Raw genomic sequence first — 23,544 nt, forward strand, 5'->3', positions numbered from 1 at the left:
CGATAGCAACAGGCAAGGCCGCCTCCACATCTTGCATAAGGCCCTCCCAGCAGACAAACCGAGTGCACGGTGGCATTCTTTCCAGCCCTGTACGCTATTTCCCTAAGGGGCTCCATCACCCGCCTACCGTTGGAGCTCCCAATAACCAGCAAGCCTTTGCACCCGTGTGCCTGCTCGAGCCCTGCTGAAGGAGCGGCCACCTGCCCACTGAAAGGATGAACGGGCGAGGCCAGCCTCCACATTGAACCTCCGCCTCGAGCAACGCAAATGCGTTGCAGTCCACCACTCACCCTGAGGTGAGGACGGCCCTAATGCGACGGGTACACTAGAAGCTGCCTTGGCAGCTGAGTCAGTGGATGCAGCAAGCGACACCTGGGGTGTCTCAAGCAACGCGCCAGACCCTCCGCCATTGCTGCACCTCGAGGAATCAGCCTGAAGGCGGCTGATCGTGGCCTCCTGCGCCCACACACACCCTATCCATCCTACTGCTAATATATGGACGTATACAGTTGTAACAAATAAAACAGCAATATGCAACTGCACAGTTGCGTCACCAGCGCCAGATTGAGCCGAGATATATGAACAATTACTTACGAACCAAGTAATCAAATGACCATGACTATGCCACTATACAGATATCACAATGCGATCCTACCCCTCTCGTAGTACAAATGACAACCGTCTACACGATGTTACACTCGACCGTTATTAAAATTTGATACTACCTCTTTCTATTTCGAAAATACGCAAAAATCCGAAAAATTTCGACACGCAAGCACACAAATTAATTTGAATTGAACCTGTCACTCTGCAAGCACAGATGAAACTGCACTGGCCTCTATCTGCCCTCGTCTTTTTACCTTCTTCACCCTCTGCTACATTCACCATATCATCTCTCAAAGCAACCCATTCTTCTTCTACTATATTTCTTTCAATTGTTCCCTAATGCTGTCCCTGAAGCACTCTACAACTTCTGGTTCTTTCAGTTTATTCAGGTCTCATCTCCTCAAATTCCCACCTTTTTACAGTTTCTTTAGTTTTAATACACAGTTCATAACCAAGTTGTATACGTGGAAGAACCCTGGAGATACTAAAAGGTATCAGATAGATTATATAATGGTAAGACAGAGGTTTAGGAACCAGGTTTTAAATTGTAAGACATATCCAGGGGCAGATGTGGACTAACTACAATCTATTGGTTATGAACTGTAGATTAAAACTGAAGAAACTGCAAAAAGGTGGGAATTTAAGGAGATGGGACCTGGATAAACTGAAAGAACCAGAGGTTGTACAGAGTTTCACGGAGAACATAAGGGAACAACTGACAGGAATGGGGAAAAGAAATATAGTAGAAGAAGAATGGGTAACTTTGAGGGATGAAGTAGTGAAGGCAGCAGAGGATCAAGCAGGTAAAAAGACGAGGGCTAGTAGAAATCCTTGGGTAACAGAAGAAATATTGAATTTAATTAATGAAAGTAGAAAATATAAAAATGCAGTAAATGAAGCAGGCAAAAAGGAATACAAACGTCTCAAAAATGAGATCGACAGGAAGTGCAAAATGGCTAAGCAGGGATGGCTAGAGGACAAATGTAAGGATGTAGAGGCTCATCTCAGTAGGGGTAAGATAGATACTGCCTACAGGAAAATTAAAGAGACCTTTGGAGAAAAGGGCACCACTTGTATAAACATAAAGAGCTCAGATGGAAATCCAGGTCTAAGCAAAGAAGATAAAGCAGAAAGGTGGAAGGAGTATATAGAGGGTCTATACAAGGGCGATGTACTTGAGGACAATATTATGGAATTGGAAGAGGATGTAGATGAAGATGAAATGGGTGATACGATACTGCGTGTAGAGTTTGACAGAGCACTTGAAAGACCTGAGTCGAAACAAGGCCCCCGGAGTAGACAACATTCCACTGGAACTACTGACGGCCTCGGGAGAGCCAGTCCTTACAAAACTCTACCATCTGGTGAGCAAGATGTATGAGACAAGCGAAATACCCTCAGACTTCAAGAAGAATATAATAATTCCAATCCCAAAGAAAGCAGGTGTTGACAGATGTGAAAATTACCGAACTATCAGTTTAATAAGTCACAGCTGCAAAATACTAACGCGAATTCTTTACAGACGAATGGAAAAACCAGTAGAAGCCGACCTCGGGGAAGATCAGTTTGGCTTCCGTAGAAATGTTGGAACACTGACCCTACGACTTGTCTTAGAAGAAAGATTACGGAAAGGCAAACCTAAGTTTCTAGCATTTGTAGACTTAGGAGAAAGCTTTTGACAATGTTGACTGGAATACTCTCTCTCAAATTCTAAAAGTGGCAGCGGTAAAATACAGGGAGTGAAGGGCTGTTTGCAATTTGTACAGAAGCCAGATGGCAGTTATAAGAGTCGAGGGATACGAAAGGGAAGCAGTGGTTGGGAAGGGAGTGAGACAGGGTTGTAGCCTCTCCCCAATGTTATTCAATCTGTATATTGAGCAAGCAGTAAAGGAAACAAAAGAAAAATTCGTAGTAGGTATTAAAATCCATGGAGAAGAAATAAAAACTTTGAGGTTCGACGATGACATTGTAATTCTGCCAGAGACAGCAAAGGACTTGGAAGAGCACTTGAATGGAATGGACAGTGTCTTGAAAAGAGGATATAAGATGAACATCAACAAAAGCAAAACGAGGATAATGGAATGTAATCGAATTAAGTCGGGTGATGCTGAGGGAATTAGATTAGGAAATGAGACAAAGTAGTGAAGGAATTTTGCTATTTGGGGAGCAAAATAACTGATGATGGTCGAAGTAGAGAGGACATAAAATGTAGACTGGCAATAGCAAGGAAAGCGTTTCTGAAGAAGAGAAATTTGTTAACATCGAGTATAGATTTAAGTGTCAGGAAGTCGTTTCTGAAAGTATTTGTATGGAGTGTAGCCATGTATGGAAGTGAAACATGCACAATAAATAGTTTTGACAAGAAGAGTAGATCACATACCTAATGAGGACGTGCTGAATGGAATTGAGGAGAAGAGAAGTTTGTGGCACAACTTGACCAGAAGAAGGGACCGGTTGGTAGGACATGTTCTGAGGCATCAAGGGATCAGCAATTTAGTATTGGAGGGTAGCGTGGAGGGTAAAAATCGTAGAGGGAGACCAAGAGTTGAATACACTAAGCAGATTCAGAAGGATGTAGGTTGCAGTAGGTACTGGGAGACGAAGCAGCTTGCACAGGATAGAGTAGCATGGAGAGCTGCATCAAACCAGTCTCAGGACTGAAGACAACAACAACAACAACAACAACAACAACAACAACAACAACAACCACCAAGATTGTGGTCAGAGTCCGTATCTGCCCCAGGAAAAGTCCTACAACTTGAAACCTGGTTCCTGAATCTTTGTCTTACAATTATATTATCTATCTGAAACCTGTCAGTATATGTATACAACCTTCTTTTATAATTCTTGAACCAAGTGTTAGCTATGATTTAGTTGTGCTCTGTGTAAAATTCTGCTAGGCGGCTTCCTCTTTCATTTCTTAGCCCCAATCCATATTCACCTACTGTGTTTCCTTCTCTCCCTTTTCCTACACTCGAATTCCAGTCACCCGTGACTATTAAATTTTCGTCTCCCTTCACTATCTGAATAATTTCTTTTATTTCATCATACATTTCTTCAATTTCTTCGTCATCTGCAGAGCTAGTTGGCATATAAACTTGTACTACTGTAGTAGGTGTTGGCTTCGTTTCTATCTTGGCCACAAAAACGCGTTCACTATGCTGTTTGTAGCAGCTCACCCGCACTCCTCTTTTTTTATTCATTATTAAACCTACTCCTGCATTACCCCTATTTGATTTCGTATTTATAACCCTGTATACACCTGACCAGAAGTCTTGTTCCTCCTGCCATCGAACTTCACTAATTCCCACTATATCTAATTTTAACCTATCCATTTCCCTTTTTAAATTTTCGAACTTACCTGCCCAATTAAGGGATCTGACATTCCACATTCCGATCCGTAGAACAACAGTTTTCTTTCTCCTGATATTGACGTCTTCTCAAGTAGCCCTGCCCAGAGATCTGAATGGGGGACTATTTTATCTCCAGAATATTTTACCCAAGAGGACGCCGCCATCATTTAACCATACAGTAAAGCTGCACTCCCTCGGGAAAAATTATGGCTGTAGTTTCCCCTTGCTTTCAGCCATTTGCAGTACCAGCACAGTAAGGCCGTTTTGGTTAGTGTTACAAGGCCAGATCAATCATCCAGACTGTTGCCCCTGCAACTATTGAAAAGGCTGCTGCCTCTCTTCAGGAACCACACATTTGTCTGGCCTCTCAACAGATACCCCTCCGTTGTGGTTGCACCTACGGTACAGCTATCTGTATCGCTGAGGCACGCAAGCCTCCCCACCAACGGCAAGGTCCATGGTGACCATTAGGTTATGAAGTTTTAAATAGCTACTGCAACATGTAACCATTCTTATCGGACCATTTTAAGAAAAACCTTATTTGTGATATAACTTACTTTACAGTAACTGCTGAAGTTAGTAATAGAGGTTGACTACATGTAAGAACTTACTCAACAGTCTTCTTGTTTGCTATGTGCCCACAAGGATTGAATGCGTACTGCAAAGGTCCTCTGTCTACATAAAAGGCTGCTTCAATGCCTAGGGACAGTCTTGCTGTTGGCCCATACTGCAAAGAAAGTGCAATACCATTTCTCAATTTTAACACACATAGCATCCACAAAATTATCATCATAATTAACACTAACTGAAAACATAAAACCAAAATTAAGACAATCTTCCTGTCTTGTCTTTTCCTCTATAGTTACATCATTTATACTGCTCCAAAGTACGGTGTTTATAACAGCCGCTCACTACTACTACTACTACTACTACTACTACTACTACTACTACTACTACTATTACACCACAGGAAAATAATGGGCACAGGCAAGGTGATGAGCATTGCATTGGAGGTAACACATCATCCAGTATTGAATTTATTCTTATTCACTGTGCTGGTAAAATATACTTAACACTTTCACTCTGCCAGCCATTTTTTTCTACGTAATGTGCAGCATTTCTTCTTGTTACCCAACTGATAACAAGGGCTTGTCTGCAAAAGAAGCCTTTCTACTACGAATCTCTCAAAGTTTTGTAAAATGTGCACAGATACCTCCTCACAAAATGTTTTCCCCATTGGTTACAGCAATCTGTTCTTTGAAGGAAACTATAAATGCTATCAGCTGATAATGCACAGTCTCTTAACTTCTAGTTATCAAAATGTTTGTCCACTATCAGTAAAGTTAAACTTGCAGTTACACAAGATTACATCACGAGCTATACTTAGCTCTAAAGACAGACTTCCCAATGGGCTAGCACCTTGCAGAAACACGTGTTACTAACCTATCCTACTATAGTCAAGGTTTAATGCAGTTACCAAAAATCTTGAGAAGTTCTTGACTAATTTACTGCAGATTTTTGCACAATACTCAAACGTCCTGGTGGACAAAGGCCACAAAGTTTTTTCAATATATGCGTCATTCGGAGATGTAGTCCAACAATGCTATAGAGCAAAGTTATAGGCACCAGCACCTGTAAATTTACGTACACAAAGTGTGATCCTGTGATGTTACAAACTTTCTAGGATGTATCAATTTCAGGAAGAGTCCCCATACTGGTGGCGAACAGAATTTATAAGTGAAAACTGTTCTGATACATATGACAGAGGAATACATGTACTAGTACTGTTGTTGCCAAGATTGTTGGATAGGCAACTTTTATTGATGGTAGTACAGGTGAATACAAGAAAAGGGGCAAAGTAGTTGTTTCATTTACTTCAAATTTTTACACAATATTCTAATAAACATTTGGACAGACATAGGCTACAACTGCAGATTTTTGAGATTTCATTCAACAGAAGTTTTGCTGCATTTGAAGTGATGTAAAACTATGCCTACTAGGTACGAGACTAGACTGTACTTTATCTAGATGCTTGCACTGGCAGGAAGTGGGAGATGGCTGTGGCTGGCTGACTCCTCCTCCTCCCCCTCCCCTTTTGGTCCCCTACTCTGTACCAGCTCCACTATAATGCCATTTTGTCACTTCTCTCAAAGTTTATTGAATTCAGCTGTTTGGTGTGTCAAATGACTTCTCTGCCTGCCGCAGTTCTGTTGTTTTTGCTCACTTCTCTTGAGTAACATTCCAAAATCTAAGTTTTCATTTGTCGATTACACTGGATAAAATAGTTATTTCAGTAAAAGACCTCAAAAACAGAATCTAGATGAAGAAACTGAAAAATACCCGCTGGTTCAAATGGAGTCACCATTGCCTGCTTCTTCCAGAAGCACTTCATCTTCGTGGATTGAGGATGTCAAGAAAGCTTTAAACAGAGTCAACACTATTGCACTTTTGAACAGAAGAGCAAGTTTTGTCAGAAATACAATTGGCTTATTGCACACTACAAAAAATTGAGTTACAGGATTTACCAAAAATTGTATCTCTGGACATTGAAAAAGAAGCTGGTATGAAAATATCTAAGCAATGGACTGGATGTGGTATCACTAGTTCTGTGGAAACTCAAACCCAGCAACAAACAGCACTGAGAAAAATATTTTTGATCACAAAGGCACTGCTGCACACGAAGCAGCTGTTAATTTTAGCCGAGTTCCAACAAAAAAACAGTGGAAAATGAATGTTTGACAACCATATCAGAAGAGAAAGAACAATGAGAACCTTTCGCACAGCCTTATAAGGTTGCAAAAGGGGAGCAATCTTTCAACAACCTTTTATCAGAAATCGATGTTAAAGAGCTCACTGGATTAAATATGGGCTGAATTCTACATTCAAATAAGGTGGGTAAGAATATAAATAATCTTTTCAGTTCAGAAACAGGGAAACATATTCTACTGGCAATAGTAAAAGTGGACAGTAGGTTTGTAATAACCATTGACAAATCAACTCAAATTTTACACATTAGAGTCTGCCATGCGTATTTGGATTATGCCTCAAATTTAATTATGGACCTATCTGAACTCTCAAGTGTGAAGTCTCTTGGTCTTTTATGGTCTTTTAAAAATGCTGTGGCTCAATGTCTCTAAAGCTACAAATTAGATTGAAGAATTTTAAACAGTAGACTGATTTCTGTGGCATGTGATAGAGCTGCACTGATGACTCTCCTAAAACCTGGAGTGAGGCTCTTTATAAAGACAAATTTCTGCCTGTTACTGTTTACCATTGGCCACAGGCCATAGGCTTGAACTTTGCTTAAGTGATGTAGAAAACGAAAACTACCAATCAGTTTAAAGTATTCATTGAAAAAAATTATGTTCACCACACCTCCCCAAAGGCATATGAAGAACTGCACTACTTTGCAGATGATCTTGGTGTTCAACTATTGAAAATTGGAAGTGTGTTAGACAAGAAGAGTGTTGTACAGTATCAGCAGTTTGTGAGAGCTACTAGGTTCTTGCAGACCGTCTTGTGGGAGCTAAAGAAGACCGAATAGATCATGCTTCGGACAGATCCAAGTATAGAGGCATACTCAGGAAACTAAAACCAACATGCTTAGTTTTAAATTTTTAGACAAATAGTTGTATGGAGACAAAAAGCGATTAATTTACTTATAACCAATTATTCAAAATGACAGTCACAATCGCATCATTTATTTTGCCACCAACAAGTTTCAACCCACGATGGGGTCACCTTCAGGGCAATTTACACCATTTGGTCGCTCACTGGAGTCATCACCCCACCTGTGCACGGTTGGTAACTATGCCTGAGTAGTTACCAACTGCGCACATGCAGGGTGAAGACTTCAACGAGCGACCAAGTGGTGTAAATTGCTTAGTTTTAGACTTGTCATTGCTGCATTATGCACTTCAAGAACTTTCAAAAATTTCAGGGTAACTACACCATGTAGACGTATTTCAGGCTAATAAAAGAATCAGATGTTGGTTAACATATTTATTGCTCAGAATGATAGTCTGGAAATTTTCTATGAGCTGGTTGTGACATCTGTAAACAACAAATGATTGTTCTGACAACCTTTCACAAAATGATTGAACGAGAATGCTAAGCAGGGAAGATGCATATTTGGCCATTTCAGCTCATGTAGTAACAGAAACACTTGGCCCGCCGATGATAATACTTTTATATGCATCAAGCGAAGAAACTACAAAGAACGAAATTCGTCTAGGTTGAACGGGGAAACCAGATGGCACTATGGTTGGCCCGCTACATGGCGCTGCCATAGGTCAAATCGATATCAACTACGATTTATTAAATGGGAACCTCCATTTTTTATCAAATATTCGTGTAGTACATAAAGAAATAGGAATGTTTTAGTTGAGCCACTTTTTTCGCTTTGTGATACATGGCACTGTAATAGTCAGAAAGGTACAAGTACGTCGTGTCACGTAACATTCCGCCAGTGTGGACAGTATTTGCTTCATGATACATTACCCGTGTTAAAATGGATCGTTTACCAATTGCAGAAAAGGTCGATATCGTGTTAATGTACGGTTATTGTGCTCAAAATGCCCAACAGGCATGAGCTATGTACGCTGCTCGGTATCCTGGACGACATCATCCAAATGTCTGGACCATTCGCCGGATAGTTAAGTTATTTAAGGAAACAGGAAGTGTTCAGCCACATGTGAAACATCAACCACAACCTGCAACAAATAATGATGTCCAAGTAGGTATTTTAGCTGCTGCCGCATCTAATCCGCACATCAGCAGCAGACAAATTGCGTGAGAATCGGGAATCTCAAAAACGTCAGTGTTAAGAATGCTACATCACCATCGATTGCACCCATACCATAGTTCTATGCACCAGCAATTTCATGGCAACGACTTTGAATGTCGTGTACAGTTCTGCCACTGGGCACAAGAGAAATTATGGCACAAAGACAGATTTTTTGCACGCGTTCTACTTAGTGACGAAGCGTCATTCACCAACAGCAGTAATGTAAACTGGCATAATATGCACTATTGGGCAACGGAAAATCCATGATGGCTGCGAAAAGTGGAACATCAGCGACCTTGGGGGGTTATGTATGGTGCGGCATTGTGGGAGGAAGGATAATTTGCCCCCATTTTATCGATGGCAATCTAAATGGTGCAATGTATGCTGATTTCCTACGTAATGTTCTACCGATGTTTCACTGCATAACAGAATGGCAATGTACTTCCAACATGATGGATGTCCGGAACATAGCTCACGTGCGGTTGAAGCGGTATTGAATAGCATAGACTATTTCAGGACAGGTGGATTGGTCATCGAAGCACCACACCATGGCCCGCACATTCACCGGATCCGACGTCCCCGGATTTCTTTCTGTGGGGAAAGTTGCAGGATATTTGCTATCAGGATCAACCGACAATGCCTAACAACATGCGTCATCACATTGTCTATGCATGTGTGAACATTATGGAAGGCGAACTACTCTGTTCAGCGAAATGTCATTAGATGTACTGCCAAATGCATTGAGGTTGACTGACATCATTTTGAGCATTTATTGCATTAATCTGGTATTTACAGGAAATCACGCTTTAACAGCATGCGTTCTCAGAAATGATAAGTTCACAAAGGTACATGTACCACATTAATAAAATGTTCAAACGTACCTATGTTCTGTATTTTAATTTAACAAACCTATCTGTTACCTACTGTTCATCTAAAATTGTGAGCCATATGTTGGTGTCTATTACAGCGCCATCTATCACAAAGCGAAAAAGGTGGTCCAACTAACACATTCATATTTCTTTACATACCACACAAATATGTAATAAAAAATGGGGGTTCCTATTGAAAAAACGCAGCTGATATCCGTTTGACCTTATGGCAGCGCCATCTAGCGGGTCAACCATAGCGCCATCTGGTTCAATTTGGCCCGGACACAATGAATGGACCACCCTGTACACACACACACACACACACACACACACACACACACACACACACACACACACACACGCGAGAGAGAGAAAGAGAGAGAGAGAGAGAGAGAGAGAGAGAGAGAGAGAGAGAGAGAATTAACTGCCCGTGACTAAACTTCCTTTTCCCCCCAAAAGTATATCTGTGTGTGTGTCCAAAAGTATATCTGTGTGTGTGTTTTTCAAAATACTGAGAACGTTGATGGAAACTATGAAAAGAAAACAAAGTCTCCCACAAATTTGCTTCTGTTGGATATAATCATCAAAACATGGCTCTGAGCACTATGGGACGTAACATCTGTGGTCATCAGTCCCCTAGAACTTAGAACTACTTAAACCTAAGGACATCACACACATCCATGCCCGAGGCAGGATTCGAACCTGCGACCATATCAGTCGCACGGTTCCGGACTGCGCGCCTAGAACTGCTAGACCACCACGGCCGGCGGATATAATCATCAAGACAATTCCAGGGTCATCTAGCAAATGGGCATTTGGCAACCAGAACTGTTGGTTGGAGTAACCAAGAATAGCAGCCATGAATGTCAACTAGCACACATTAGGAGGCAAAAGAAATGTTGAAGAAGAGCTGTATCAATCTTTAGCTCTAATCGCCATCATTAGCTAAAGTACCAGGAAGACTGGACTCTGCCAGCTTGGACTTAACCAGCAACCATCAAACAACATCCCAGCACCTCTTTCACAAAGTAATACACCCCACAAAAAGACAGATGCTTTCGACGACGGAGGATAACTGTTTATGCCCTGGACATGTACACTACTGCAGAGAAAGTGCATGCGTGTTCCAACAGCCCTTACGTCACAATATGTCAACAATCACAATAGTCCAATTCCTGGCAGTCATCTGCAGATGATTTTAGTCAATCTATGGGACAAAGCCTACCTACAGAGTCTGGATGAGGTTGCTCATCAACACACTGCAGCCATTTCTCGTTGCTGTACAAAAGTACCAGACACTTGCCTAGCTAAAACTAAGTGATTAGACCATCTAGAGAGGTCAGACTGCTACAGATGGAAATCATCCACTGATGACAGTTACCAAGACATCTGAAAATCTCACTGATATCATGTATTGCAACAGCAACTATCAATGACAGAATACAGCCCTTCGAATTTGTCGTTTTTATTAAATGAAGTCGTAATGTTATTCTCAAATGGTACTTCTTGTAGTATCGCAAACAGCCTAGACTGCGGATGATTTACTCCAGACTGACAAACCTACTTCAACAAGCATAGTTCTGAGTGGTGGTTTGCTGCTGAAGATGTTATCGCATTTAATTTTTTCAAAAATTTATTATTTTTGTTGATACAGATGCTCAGTTAAACTGTTAAGATTTAGTCTGTTGCAACAAGCTGCCCAGGCTCACAAAAGAAATCTACATGTCAATGACGAACATAAACATTGTAGGTGATCAAGGAGAACTTCAGATCACAAACTGTCACAAGCACCCACAATTCATCCCAAAAGGTATATGTGTAGGGACAGGTGAACCAGGAAAAGTAGCTTAATGCCAATGACTAAAATATTGTGCTCTGCTAGCACTATAGACAAGATGAGGGACAAAGCTACTATTCCATTGGCGATTAAGGTCAGGGATGACAAAGAAACATCAGAAAGTGTCAGCCTTTTGTGACAATTTTCAGATACATTCAAAAACAGAAGGAAGTAGACACAGGCCAAGCATCTCATGGTCAAATAATGTATCAATACTGCAGATCATCCACCAATTAGTGGATCACCAGTGCTCATACAGTATTCCAATCTTAAGGGACTTTCTGTAGTCAGACTTTCTCTAGTCTGTGTGCAATTCAATTCTACAAACTCATTTACTTTTACGGTTTACTTTAAATAGTGTTTTCATCATAGGGTGATTGTAATCTTATACTTCTCTTTTCTATGATTTCCCTGCTTCTTATTTATCATTAAAAAAAAAACGCATTCTCTCTGTATTCTCTAACCATGTTCTCTGACCTACGGCAAGTGAAACACACCACTGGCTTTCACACCTTGACTGTCTTCTTTGGCACACAATTTCCGAGACTTCTGTCAAAACAACTTGTACCGCCTCATTTACGGTAATGCTTTTGCCCCTTGTACACACAGTTGTCTCTCTGCACTCATCATAAATTCCATGCATGAGCACTTGTCTATTTAATTTTTCTGCTAACAACAAAGATCCTGTCTCTTCTTAATCTGACACTGCATTATGAACAACTTCAAAAAATTGTATTGAAGCGAATCTACATTACTTGCCAGTCTGCAATTGATTCTCCTTTTGATTGTTTACTGGTAAGCATCTTACAGGCACAAAAGACCAAACTGTGGTTACATGTAATTTTTAAACAAAGGATTTTTTTAATTCTTCCAACGTGGATGGTAATTAGCACATGTAGTTTGCTCCGACGCAGGACCTTGAATATGGAATTTTACAAATTTTAACAGTATTGGATGGCCCATTTCACAGAATAGTTTAAAAGTTGCATCCACATTATTTATAAATTCATTTTATGTGGATTTTGTACCATTGAAAGCATGGAGAATCAGTTTAAGAGTCTTGGTTGCTGCTACACTCACAGTGACTACAGTCTCAGTTGTGACCATGATTCACTTTTTTGTGACGAGCTGTGCAAAGGCGAGTCAAGATGCGCTGCCACCTAGACTGCTTCACTGTATGTCTGCTGTGCTGGGTAGGACTTCACTGTGTGCCCACTGCAGTGTCACACTGTCCTCAACTATGTTGTAACATGCCAGGTTCAGTACTGAGCCACTGCTTGCTGCCTGTAGTTCACCCAGCCACTGCTGTGTTACTTGTACTATTAATTCTCTCAGGACAGTGACTGCTGCTCCAGCTCATCTCTCTATCACTCCTGCAACCTTCGTATTATTGTTGTGACTAGTTGTCCTGGCTGCATCTTCTGTTGTCCAGCATCAAAATACAGACCTCTGCTTCTTTCTTCTGCTCATCTAGATCCATCTGTTCTCACTAGCATGCAAGAGCTGAGCCTCAAAGCTGCCATCTAGTCACAAAATCGGGATGAGTATTTACAAAGTTCCTATGTATCTCCCCCACCCCCCACAAAAAAAAAAGAGAACACTTGACACGAAAATTTGCTTACTATGCCATGTCTTGAAAAAGGTTACAAGAAGCATATAAGAACTTGAGGGAGTTCAGGTCAGTCTGCAGTTTCTGAGAGGACAGAAGCAAAGGAAGAAAGACAAACTTCCAGTGATGGTAAGTGACTGCGTGGACCAGTGCCTAACACTGTCAAAGGACACCTAGTAGAGGTGGTTCATAACAACACTTTCCTCCGGCCTGAGGGGCGATACCTCCCCCTCATGAGCAGCGGCCACTATTTCAGCAGTTTCACTCCTTTCCAATCTCATTTTAACCTGTGTGAACCCATTGACATCGTGGTTCTCAGAGCATCTGCAATTCACAAGCTTCTTCCATTCCAGTTTCCCTAGTGTAAGCTAAAGGCAACCATCTACACCTACCACCTGTGTTGTATCTCTGGTTTCCTCTCTTTGAGTGCTCTTCACTGGCATCCAACAGCCTTGAGCTAAACAACGAAAAAGGCAGGAAGTCACCAATACACAACATTATACAGGGTGTATAAGCGGACAAGGAAAAAAATTCCCGGATTTTTCCCAGATAAATACACTTTCTCCCGAATGAAAACACACTTTTTCCGTGTTATTACGTGACAGTATATTTTCCCTCGGAGCTGTAAAACTTATAAATCCTTTGAATGGTTATGTATTTTTATACACGGGCATAGAATTTCCCGGCACTTTAGAAAACGAAACTCGGGGAAGCAAACGCCTTTTGGAAAGATTTTTGACGTTCAGCAACATGTATGCTGCATATTTTCGTATTACGAAAGTATAAATTCGAATTCCACCAAACACCGCATGCTACTTTCCAAACCATTGTAATCAAGATTGAGATGCGCTTTTTTAAGCCAGTCATAGCTCATATCACATGATGCCGCCAGTTGATGACAGCGGTTCTTCAGACCAAACGACACGTGATGTAGTCAGCTAATAGCATCACTGTTAAGTAGCGCGTATACACAATCAGGAAAAGTTAATGTTTTTAAATTAATATACATAGTGTTGCTACAAGAAAAGCAAAGCTTTCACATATAATATTGGTCTCTAAGGGTAATAAGCTGCAAGAGAAGCTAAGCTTTCACATATATTAGACAAATGTGCCAGTAAAATTTTTAGCCGAGTCCAGTGACTTGTCCTCGAAGATTTCCCACAAATAAATTAGCTACTGCAGAGGAGAGAGAGCTTCCTGTAGCACTATATCAATTCGCTCATAGTAACAACATGAATGTCTGATCTTCTGGGTTCGTAATGGCTCATGATAAAACACTGTGTGATTTAAGAAATTCATCGTACATTCTCGCCCATAGTTCAGCTTGCGTAAAGGAAAATTTACTTTGGAAGTAACACTTTTCAAACCACCAGTCACAATATTTTCTCACGTCCTGTTAGAAACAGGTTCGTTTCAGTAGTCGTCAGAGAGCTCCCGATAACAGGCACCACCGCGGTTTGGCAGCTGCTATGACACAGGAAGCCTGTATGTATGTATGTACGTGTAAAACATTGAAAGATCTTACATTATGTCATAAAAGAAACAAGCCATCAGAGGATACTCCAAGAGCATCGGAATTTTGTAAACCACACTAAAGTGGCACATTTGAAGTGTATTCTTAAAGAGCACATTCTTATATCCCGATTCCCAATGAAGTAGGCCTTAATGTGATATTAAGCTTTTCAGTGTGGGTTTCAGTGTGTAAATTTTCTTGGAGTACCAGTACTGTATTAACTAATTTTTGCTTCTTTATTATGGCATAATGCCATATGTGCTAGAAGAGGATGCAATTAAATGCAGCGAGCAGTTGAAATTAGCCAATAGTATGGAACTAAAAACTTCGTTTCAAACACATTGACTGCCTCAGCAGAAACAGATTAATAAAAACTGAATTTCTGTAGCAAATCGACAAAAATAACTTCATTGTTCTACAAGGCGATTAATGCATGACTGTCAGAAAAGTGGAAATAAAATAAATTCTGAAACTAATAACATATTAGTCTTCTGTAATTATGTGAATGTATTTTAATTCACTTGATAGTTCTCCCGGCCACAGAAATCCGTTTTGTTTTCATTTGAAGTGAGAGCAGTAAACGAAGAAGAAACAACAAAATCACTAAATGTAAACACGGGTCACGTGGAGGCTACACACTTCCCCACTATAACTCAGACTGCTCTGCGCATCAGTCCCGGATCTACCATATTTCCGAACACCCCCCCCCCCCCCACCCCTCCGGCCCACCCTCAAGCGTTTGAGATACGACATTAAAAAAACAACCCCCCCCCCCCCCCACACACACACACACACACACACACACACACACACGAGTTTTCAATAATATTTTCCTTTTGTAGTGTACATCTTTCTGGAGAGTCTGATACATAAAACATGCATATTCGAGGAAATGTAAGACCTGTTATTTGGTCTTAAGTGTGCCAAAGTGCAGTGCCACCCCTCTTCACACAGCACTCTATCGGATGTCACTATTTCGCTCCGTGGAATTGAAACGGTGTATATTTTGTACTGGATGCCATCAAACTATATTCAGGACAGTGGAAATTAAAATGTCCTGTGGTGCCTCTCCTAAACTCGAATTTTGTAATCGGGAGAAGAAGAACTCGTCAGAAAATTTGCCCTCTTTATTGCCTGTTAGCTAATTACCTTCTGTTTTGGGTGACATAAAATTAAATATAGGATACATAAAATCAGTAAAGACAAGAGACAAGCAAGACAGTACACATTTCTTCAATCCTTAGCTCCTAGCATTCTATTATCTCTAATCCTGCTACAGCTTTACATGACGTGCTTTCCTTTCTGCGAAAGAATCTGTTACCTCATCAAAGTTCGTCAAACGTTTAGCTACATGAGGAATTGAAATATCATTGTCTAATACTGCGTAAGCTGTAAATACAAATAATACCCAAGCCTGGAATGGTTTCTCGATCCGATTACGTCTATTTCGTCACTGTCTGCTAGATAAAATAAGATAGGACTTTCTAACACTGCCAAAATTTTAACACACACCAAATGAACAAGACTGTTTTGGCACAAATGGTCACTTTTATAACACGACAGAATATAATTCACGAAGACCGACATAAAATGTCTATTAGGTCTACTACAAGCAAAAAGCTTTATGTTAGAAAATAGTTTCACATTTCATTCATACGCTCCAGTTTCTCGAGCATGAGATCGAAAACAAGTAAAACTTCCTGGCAGATAAAACTGTGTGCCCGACCAAGACTCGAACACGGGACCTTTGCCATTCGTGGGCAAGTGCTCTACCATCTGAGCTACCGAAGCACGACTCGCGCCCTGTGTTCACAGCTTTATTACTGCCAGTATCTCGTCTTCTACCTTCCAAACTTTACAGAAGCTCTCCTGCAAACCTTGCAGAACTAGCACTCGCACTGGGGCTGTGGCCTTTCTTTCAGGAGTGATAGTTCTGCAAGGTTTGCAGGAGAGTTTCTGTAAAGTTCGGGAGGTAGGAGACGAGATACTGGCAATAGTAAAGCTGTGAGTACCGGGCATGAGTTGTGCTTCGGTAGCTCAGATGGTAGAGCACTTGCCCACGAAAGGCAAAGGTCCCGAGTTCGGGTCTCAGTCGGGCACACAGTTTTAATCTGACAGGAAGTTTCATATCACCGCACACTCCGCTGCAGAGTGAAAATCTCATTCCGAAAAGAAGTAGTACGAGATTTTTACATATATATTTGGAATCGTCATATTCTTCCCCAATTTCTGTGATGTCAGCGTTTCTTCAAATGGTTCAAATGGCTCTGAGCACTATGGGACTTAACATCTATGGTCATCAGTCCTCTAGAACTTAGAACTACTTAAAGCTAACTAACCTAAGGACAGCACACAACACCCAGCCATCACGAGGCAGAGAAAATCCCTGACGCCGCCGGGAACCCGGGCGTGGGAAGCGAGAACGCTACCACACAACCACGAGATGCGGGCGGCGTTTCTTCTCCTTCCTCGTTCTAACAAACAATCTCGTCATGATTAATTCTGGAACTACGCCTGCCTTTGTCAAAACTTTTTCGCCAGTTAACTTCACTAACCCTGCCCGAATCACTGGTTTACTTCTCCCTGCTTATTCTCCAGTTAGGCGTTGTTACGTTCGTACAAACCATTTTCCGCATTACTTCCAGAACAGAACTTAAGCGGCTGCTAGACGGGGACTGTCCAACTGGCCCTTACTAATGTAGTGATCTGGCCAAAGATTTTCTGACAAAATTTCACTTTCTTGGCTACACTTAGAAGATAATGTGTAATCTTTCTTACCTGTTATTCCTGTTAGTCATTTATTTCTACTCTGGTAGTCTGGATCTATGGATTTCCCTAGTAATTATAACAACACTGATCATTCGCAAACCTTAACAACAACATAATCAGACAGCGATTGGTGTTCACTAGTTCGGCTTTACTCTGCTCAGCTCTTATAGCCCGGTCCCCTTTTGCCTGCAGGAAAGTCTATTTCTAGATGCGACTAGGATTCCCCTGATAGACGTCACATACACTATGCACGCATTCAAAAATCAACTTACGATTCATTCAGAAATCAACTTGGAGACCGTATTCAAAAACCTACAAGGATGCGTTTCAAAATCATATGAATAATCGATAGACCAACGTGCGCATGACGCAAGGTGCTTTGTGAAACAAGGTTTCTTTCTCCTCAAGAATATGAATTTGACTGCCTCTGTGGAAGAGGTTAATAAAAGTCAAATTTCTTTAGGAAACAGACAAAAATAACTTCATTGTTCTGCAAAGCAATTAATGCTTGACTGTCAGAAAGGTGGAAATAAAATAAAATCTGAAACTAATGACATATTTTAGCCTTCCCTAATTATGTGAATGTATTTTAATTCACTTTATAGCTCCCGGCCACAGAAATCAGTTTCATTTTCATTTCATGCAAGAAATGTAAATGGAAACAAGGGTCACAGTGGAGACTATCCCCGCCCTTCCCCACTACAACTCTGACTGCTTTGTGCACGTGCGAATCTAGCAGCTTGAGCGCATCAGAATAATCTTTCCGGGTAGCATCTGGCTGCTTGTTGCTACTGCTGATACAGCTAATAGCCTCACTTCAAGTAGTCAGAAGCGAGAGCAGGTACTGTTCACGCACAACTCAAATGCACATGCACAAGAGCCCACTGGCAACTTTTCCAATGAACCTACTGCAAACATTCTGACGACATGCTCATCAGAAACAGTTTGTTGTTATGAAGTATTGCAAAGTCTTCGTCCTAAAGCCTTTTGCTGTTGACAAACACTTTTGTGTGCACTGTGTTTTGTTGTAAATGATGCTTTTCCTTTGCAATTTATGTTCTATTTGTTTCCCTCTCATTTATGTTTTATTGCTACAGTATTATTCTTCATTAGTGGGATACAGTAAAAATTCTTTGTTAGATTATCAATTTTTACCAGTGAGCATTACAAAATTTTAACTGAAAACAAAAACAACGAAAAATTCCCATAATTCTAAAAATTCCCTGGGGTTTTCCCAGTTTTCTCCTGGATGAAAAAATTCCAAGGTTTTTTCCTCGATTTCTCAATTTTCCTGTTGCGCATACACACGGTTCTTTGATTCTTTCCTAGAAGCAGATTAAAGATTGTTTACTTCCTTCACTATATTATCTTGAGTAACTTCAGGGCCAGGAAGTTTCAGTTTTTGTAATAAAATATTGCACATCTCTCACACACACACACACACACACACACACACACACAGAAACTGGATTGTCAAACACATTCTACACACCGAAGTTAAGAGACGTCCCAGAAGCCATCAATCATATGAAATAGCATGTTTTTTTCATGTAGGTGATGACAGCAATAGGTTGAGGTTCTGGGGGGATAAGACAATAACACTGCGAAAACTGTACAATTACTGAAGGGAAATGCACAGTTTGTCATTGTTAAACACTAGTCTCCAGTGCAGATGGATGGCAAGCACAAAATGCGCATTTACCTCAAGCAATCTTACAGCTTATGATTCAAAGATGACATCACACATGATAAGCTGCTCAGCTAGGCAAAAATATCAGTGAGAGCCCGAAAAACCGCCTTGAATCTAGGGATTTCTTCACATAAAATGATTGGCACGATTGCTTTGGAGCAAGGCCATAATCTTTCCAACCAAAACTAACACTACAAAATCATAGTGAGACAGTAGGTGTGGAAAGTACTGAAAATTAGAAGAAGAATATTATAGCACTGCTGATATTGGATAAGAGCCCAGGAACATTTTCAATGTAATGGAACTGGGGTCTTTATAATCATTTCCTCAAAAACATAGGCCTATCTTGTTTAGTGGGGAAAAATATCATGAAGGGGCAGGAGGTGAGAACAAAAACAAAGAAAGAATAGTTGTACTGCTATATGTTGCCACCATTAGTAGTAGAACACTTTGAACTCCAACATGTTACAAGTACACACAAGTACAACACTACCGTGCGCCTAAGATTTTATTAGCAATGTGTGTATGACTGCTGAAATTTCTTACCAGCTCAGATGCTAAGATGGACGCAACATTCTTATTAACTCCTTATTTAGTGATGCTGCTCTCAAGCAACAAATTCTTTCTTATTTTGTGGAAGGCTTTCACAAATATGAATCACTTCATGTCACGGTTGCTGTCTATTAACATTCTCTGAACATGATTCAACACATTGTTGTTCACACTGTTGGCAAGAAGCGCATCGTAGTTGCAAAAAGTAGCATCACTGCTGATAGATACATTTGTTTGCAGCAAAAATGGAGACTAATCCAGTTAGTTGTTGTGGAAAAAGGATGTAAAGCCACTGTCATTCCTCCTCTTGAAACTTCTGCTCTCCTAGTGCAACAGTTCCAGTTCGGAACTAGATACTGTAGTGAACAATATTAATGAGGATCTGGGTTATCAGCCTCAGATTTCACAAAATTATCAGTTGATAATGGTAGCAGAAACTGATTCTGAAGACGATGAAATAACAACAGACGAAGAAATACCACATATCAGCCTGTGATGTAAGCGACACATGAGGAACCTCAACCAAGAACAGAGCTCCCTGTCCAAAGCATCCTCCCACCATCACCTACTCCAGTCCGGCCACAAACATCACCTACCCCATGAAGGTAGGCATATCTATGAAACGAGTCATGTGATCCACAAACTCAGCTGCAATCACTGAACTGCATTTTATGTGGGCATGACAACTAACACGCTGTCTATCCCTATGAATGGTCACTGATGAACTGTGGCCAAGAAACAAGTGGACCACCCTGCTGTTGACTAAGCTGCCCATCAACATGACAGCCTTCATTTCAATTACTGCTTCACAGCTTGTGCCGACACCAGCTTCCCTGCAATATATAGCCTATGTTCCTGTAACCCTCCTGGCCTCACCCTTCATTAGTCATTGTCCTCACCCATTCAGCCTCTCCCCTGTTCTCTTTCCAGTACTACCGAGCCCTCATTCCACCACTGCAAGCCATCTTTTTCATTCTCTCCTTTTGCTCTACCGCCCCCCCCCCCCTCCCCCATCGATCTCTCCCCTGCCCTCCGTCTAACCTCCTAACTGCACTTAGCTGCCCTACCCTCACCCCACCTCATCCCTGTGCACTCCCCAGCAGCACTCTTCACTGTCCCCTGCCCCACCCAACTATCCCTCCCCACCCCAGCCTCCTCCTTACCCGCAACCAATCACCAATCCCATCATGCACTTGTGCTGCTGCTCCCAGTGTGGCTGCAGTTAACAGATATTGCAGTCGGGCGCACGCATGTGTGTGTGTGTGTGTGTGTGTGTGTGTGTGTGTGTGTGTGTGTGTGCACGGTTTTTCGATGAAGGCCATACTGGCCAAAAGCTAATCTTTGGCAGTCTTTTTGTTGTGCCTATATGCAGCTCAGTATCTCCACTGTAATGTGAGTGACAACTTTCCTTTTCATAATACTGTTACATTTCATCCCCGATTTTTCCATTGTTTGACTTATTCCATTATGTCAGAGATACACCGAAAAGGTTACATCTTTTTGTTCACTTAAAGGACAGATGGATCTATAAATTTTAAACCACTGTCTTACAAGGTGTGCCATAAGGTACTACATTAAGTCATCAGTTTTGTCTAGCTATACAAAACTTCAAGAATTTTTTCTAAATGTTTTTATGAATGTTCAGATACCAAATTTTGTAAAACTGTTTGGTCACATTGATATGGTAAACATAGCATTACACAGGCAGTCCCTACATTTTGGAAGAGACCAATATGATTAATAGCACTCTTATAACATTAATTAAATTTATGAGAAACAATTCTGAATCGTTCTGGGCTGAAACAACTTTAAGACATGAATGCTGATTCCCCAAAATTTCCCTGTAAAAGAAAAATCTGTAAGAAATATAACTTCAACAATTCATTTGTTGATACATTCTCTAAGTGGATGATTAATATAGTAGATTTTATCATGAAAGAACTGATTTGTCCATCAACTTCTTGGAATCTTGCTTCAGCACTCTATCATTCATGTCTGTAAACCAAAATGAACAATTTATTCATGGTGGTACTGAATGCTGCAGTAGTTGTCACTCTGAAAATTTGTTTTATGCAGCTCTCCATGTTACTCTACCCTTCGCAAGCCTCTTCTTCTCCAAGTAACTATTGCAACATATATGTTTCTGAATCTGCTTACTGTATTCATCTCTTAACCTCCCTCTACGATTTTTAACCCCCTTCCCCCCACTTTTCTCCTCCAATACTAAACAAGTGATCCTTTGATGTCTCAGAGTGTGTCCTACCAATTGATCCCTTCTTTTAGTCAAGATGTGCCACAAACTTCTTGTCTCCCCAATTCTATCCAATACCACCTCATTAGTTACATGATCTATCCATCTAATCTTTAACATTCTTCTGCCGTACCACATTTTTAAAGTTTCTATTCTCTTTCTGTTTCACTTCCATACATGCCTAAGTTCCACACAAATATTTTCAGAAAAGACTTCCCAACACTTAAATCTAGGTTCTATGTTAACAAATTTCTCTTTTTTAGAAATGGTTTTCTTACCATGCCAGTCAAAATTTTACATCCCCTCTATATCGGCCATCATCAGTTAATTTGCTGCCCAAATAACAATACTCATCTACTACTGTTAATGCCTTGTTTACTGATCTGATTACCTCACCATCACCCGAATGAATTTGACTACATTCAATTATCCTCGTTTTCGTTTTGTTGATGTTCATGTTATATCTACTTTGCAAGACAATTTCTATTCAATTCAAGTGCTCTTTGAATTTCTTTGCCGTCTTTGACAGAATTACAATGTCATCACCAAACCTCGAAGTTTTTATTTCTATCCCCTGTACTTTAATTCCTACTCAACATTTTTCTTTGATTTCCTTTACTGCTTGTTTAGTGTGCAGATTGAAAACATTGGGGATTGGCTACATCCCTGTCCCACTCCCTCCTCAACCACTGGTTCCCTTTCAAGCCCCTCGACGCGCTATTATTGCCGTCTGTTTCCTGTAAAAGTTGTAAATAGCCTTTCGCTCCCTGTATTTTACCCCTACTATTTTCAGAATTTCAAAGAGAGTATTCCAGTCAACACTGTCAAAAGATTTTTGTTCTACAAATGCTATGAACATAGATTTGTCTTTCCTTAACCTATCTTCCATGGTAAGTCATAGGATTACTACTGACTCACATGTTCCTACATTTCTCCAGAATCTTAACTGTTGTTCTCGAACACCATCTTGTACCACCTTTTTGTTCTTCTGTGAAGAAATCGTATTAGTATTTTGCGAACATGAATTATTGAACTGATAGTTTGATAATTTTCACACCTATCAGCAACTGATTTATTTGGAATTGCAGTTACTACATTCTTCTTTAAGTCTGAATGTATTTCACCTGCCACAAACATCTTGCACAACAGACAGAAGAGTTTATTCATGGCCGACTCTCCCAATGCTATCAGTAGTTCCCACAAAATATTGTCTACTCCCTGCACCTTGTTCGACTTGTGTCTTTCAGAGTTCTGTCAAATTTTTCTCGCAGTATCGTGTCTCCCATCTCATCTTCATCTATATCCACTTAATTTCCATAATATTTTCTTCAAGTCCACCTTTCAGGTTTACCTTCTTCGCTTGGGACTGGTTTTCCATCTGAGCTCTTTATATACATTCAGCTGCTCCTCTTCCCCAAGTCTTCTAATTTTCCTATCTGTGATTTGTATCTTTCCCCTATTGGAATATGCTTCTAAACCCTTACATTTGTCCTCTTGACATTCTTGCTTAGCCATTTTGCACATCTTATCAATCTCATTTTTTAAACAGTTGCATTCCTTTTGCCTGCTTCATTTGCTGCATTTTCATATTTTCTCCTTTCATCAAATAATATCTCTTGTGTTATCCAATGATTTCTTCTAGGCCTTGTGGTTTTACCTATTTGATCCTATGCTGCCTTCACTATTTCATCTCTTAAAGCTATCCATTC

At 40.6% G+C, this 23,544-nt stretch overlaps 1 protein-coding gene across 10 annotated transcripts in view; it reads right to left on the reverse strand.

Annotated features, from left to right (window-relative positions):
* Positions 1-23,544, reverse strand: part of LOC126356053 (protein pellino-like) — a 237,675-nt gene that overhangs the window by 12,409 nt on the left and 201,722 nt on the right. For all 10 annotated transcript variants that reach the window (XM_050006778.1, XM_050006783.1, XM_050006749.1 and 7 more), the window contains one exon: positions 4,571-4,686. In XM_050006778.1, the coding sequence (XP_049862735.1) occupies positions 4,571-4,686 (116 nt within the window). The remainder of the gene's footprint in view (positions 1-4,570; positions 4,687-23,544) is intronic.

Source organism: Schistocerca gregaria, chromosome 1, assembly GCF_023897955.1.
Source record: "Schistocerca gregaria isolate iqSchGreg1 chromosome 1, iqSchGreg1.2, whole genome shotgun sequence".
NCBI lineage: Eukaryota > Metazoa > Arthropoda > Insecta > Orthoptera > Acrididae > Schistocerca > Schistocerca gregaria.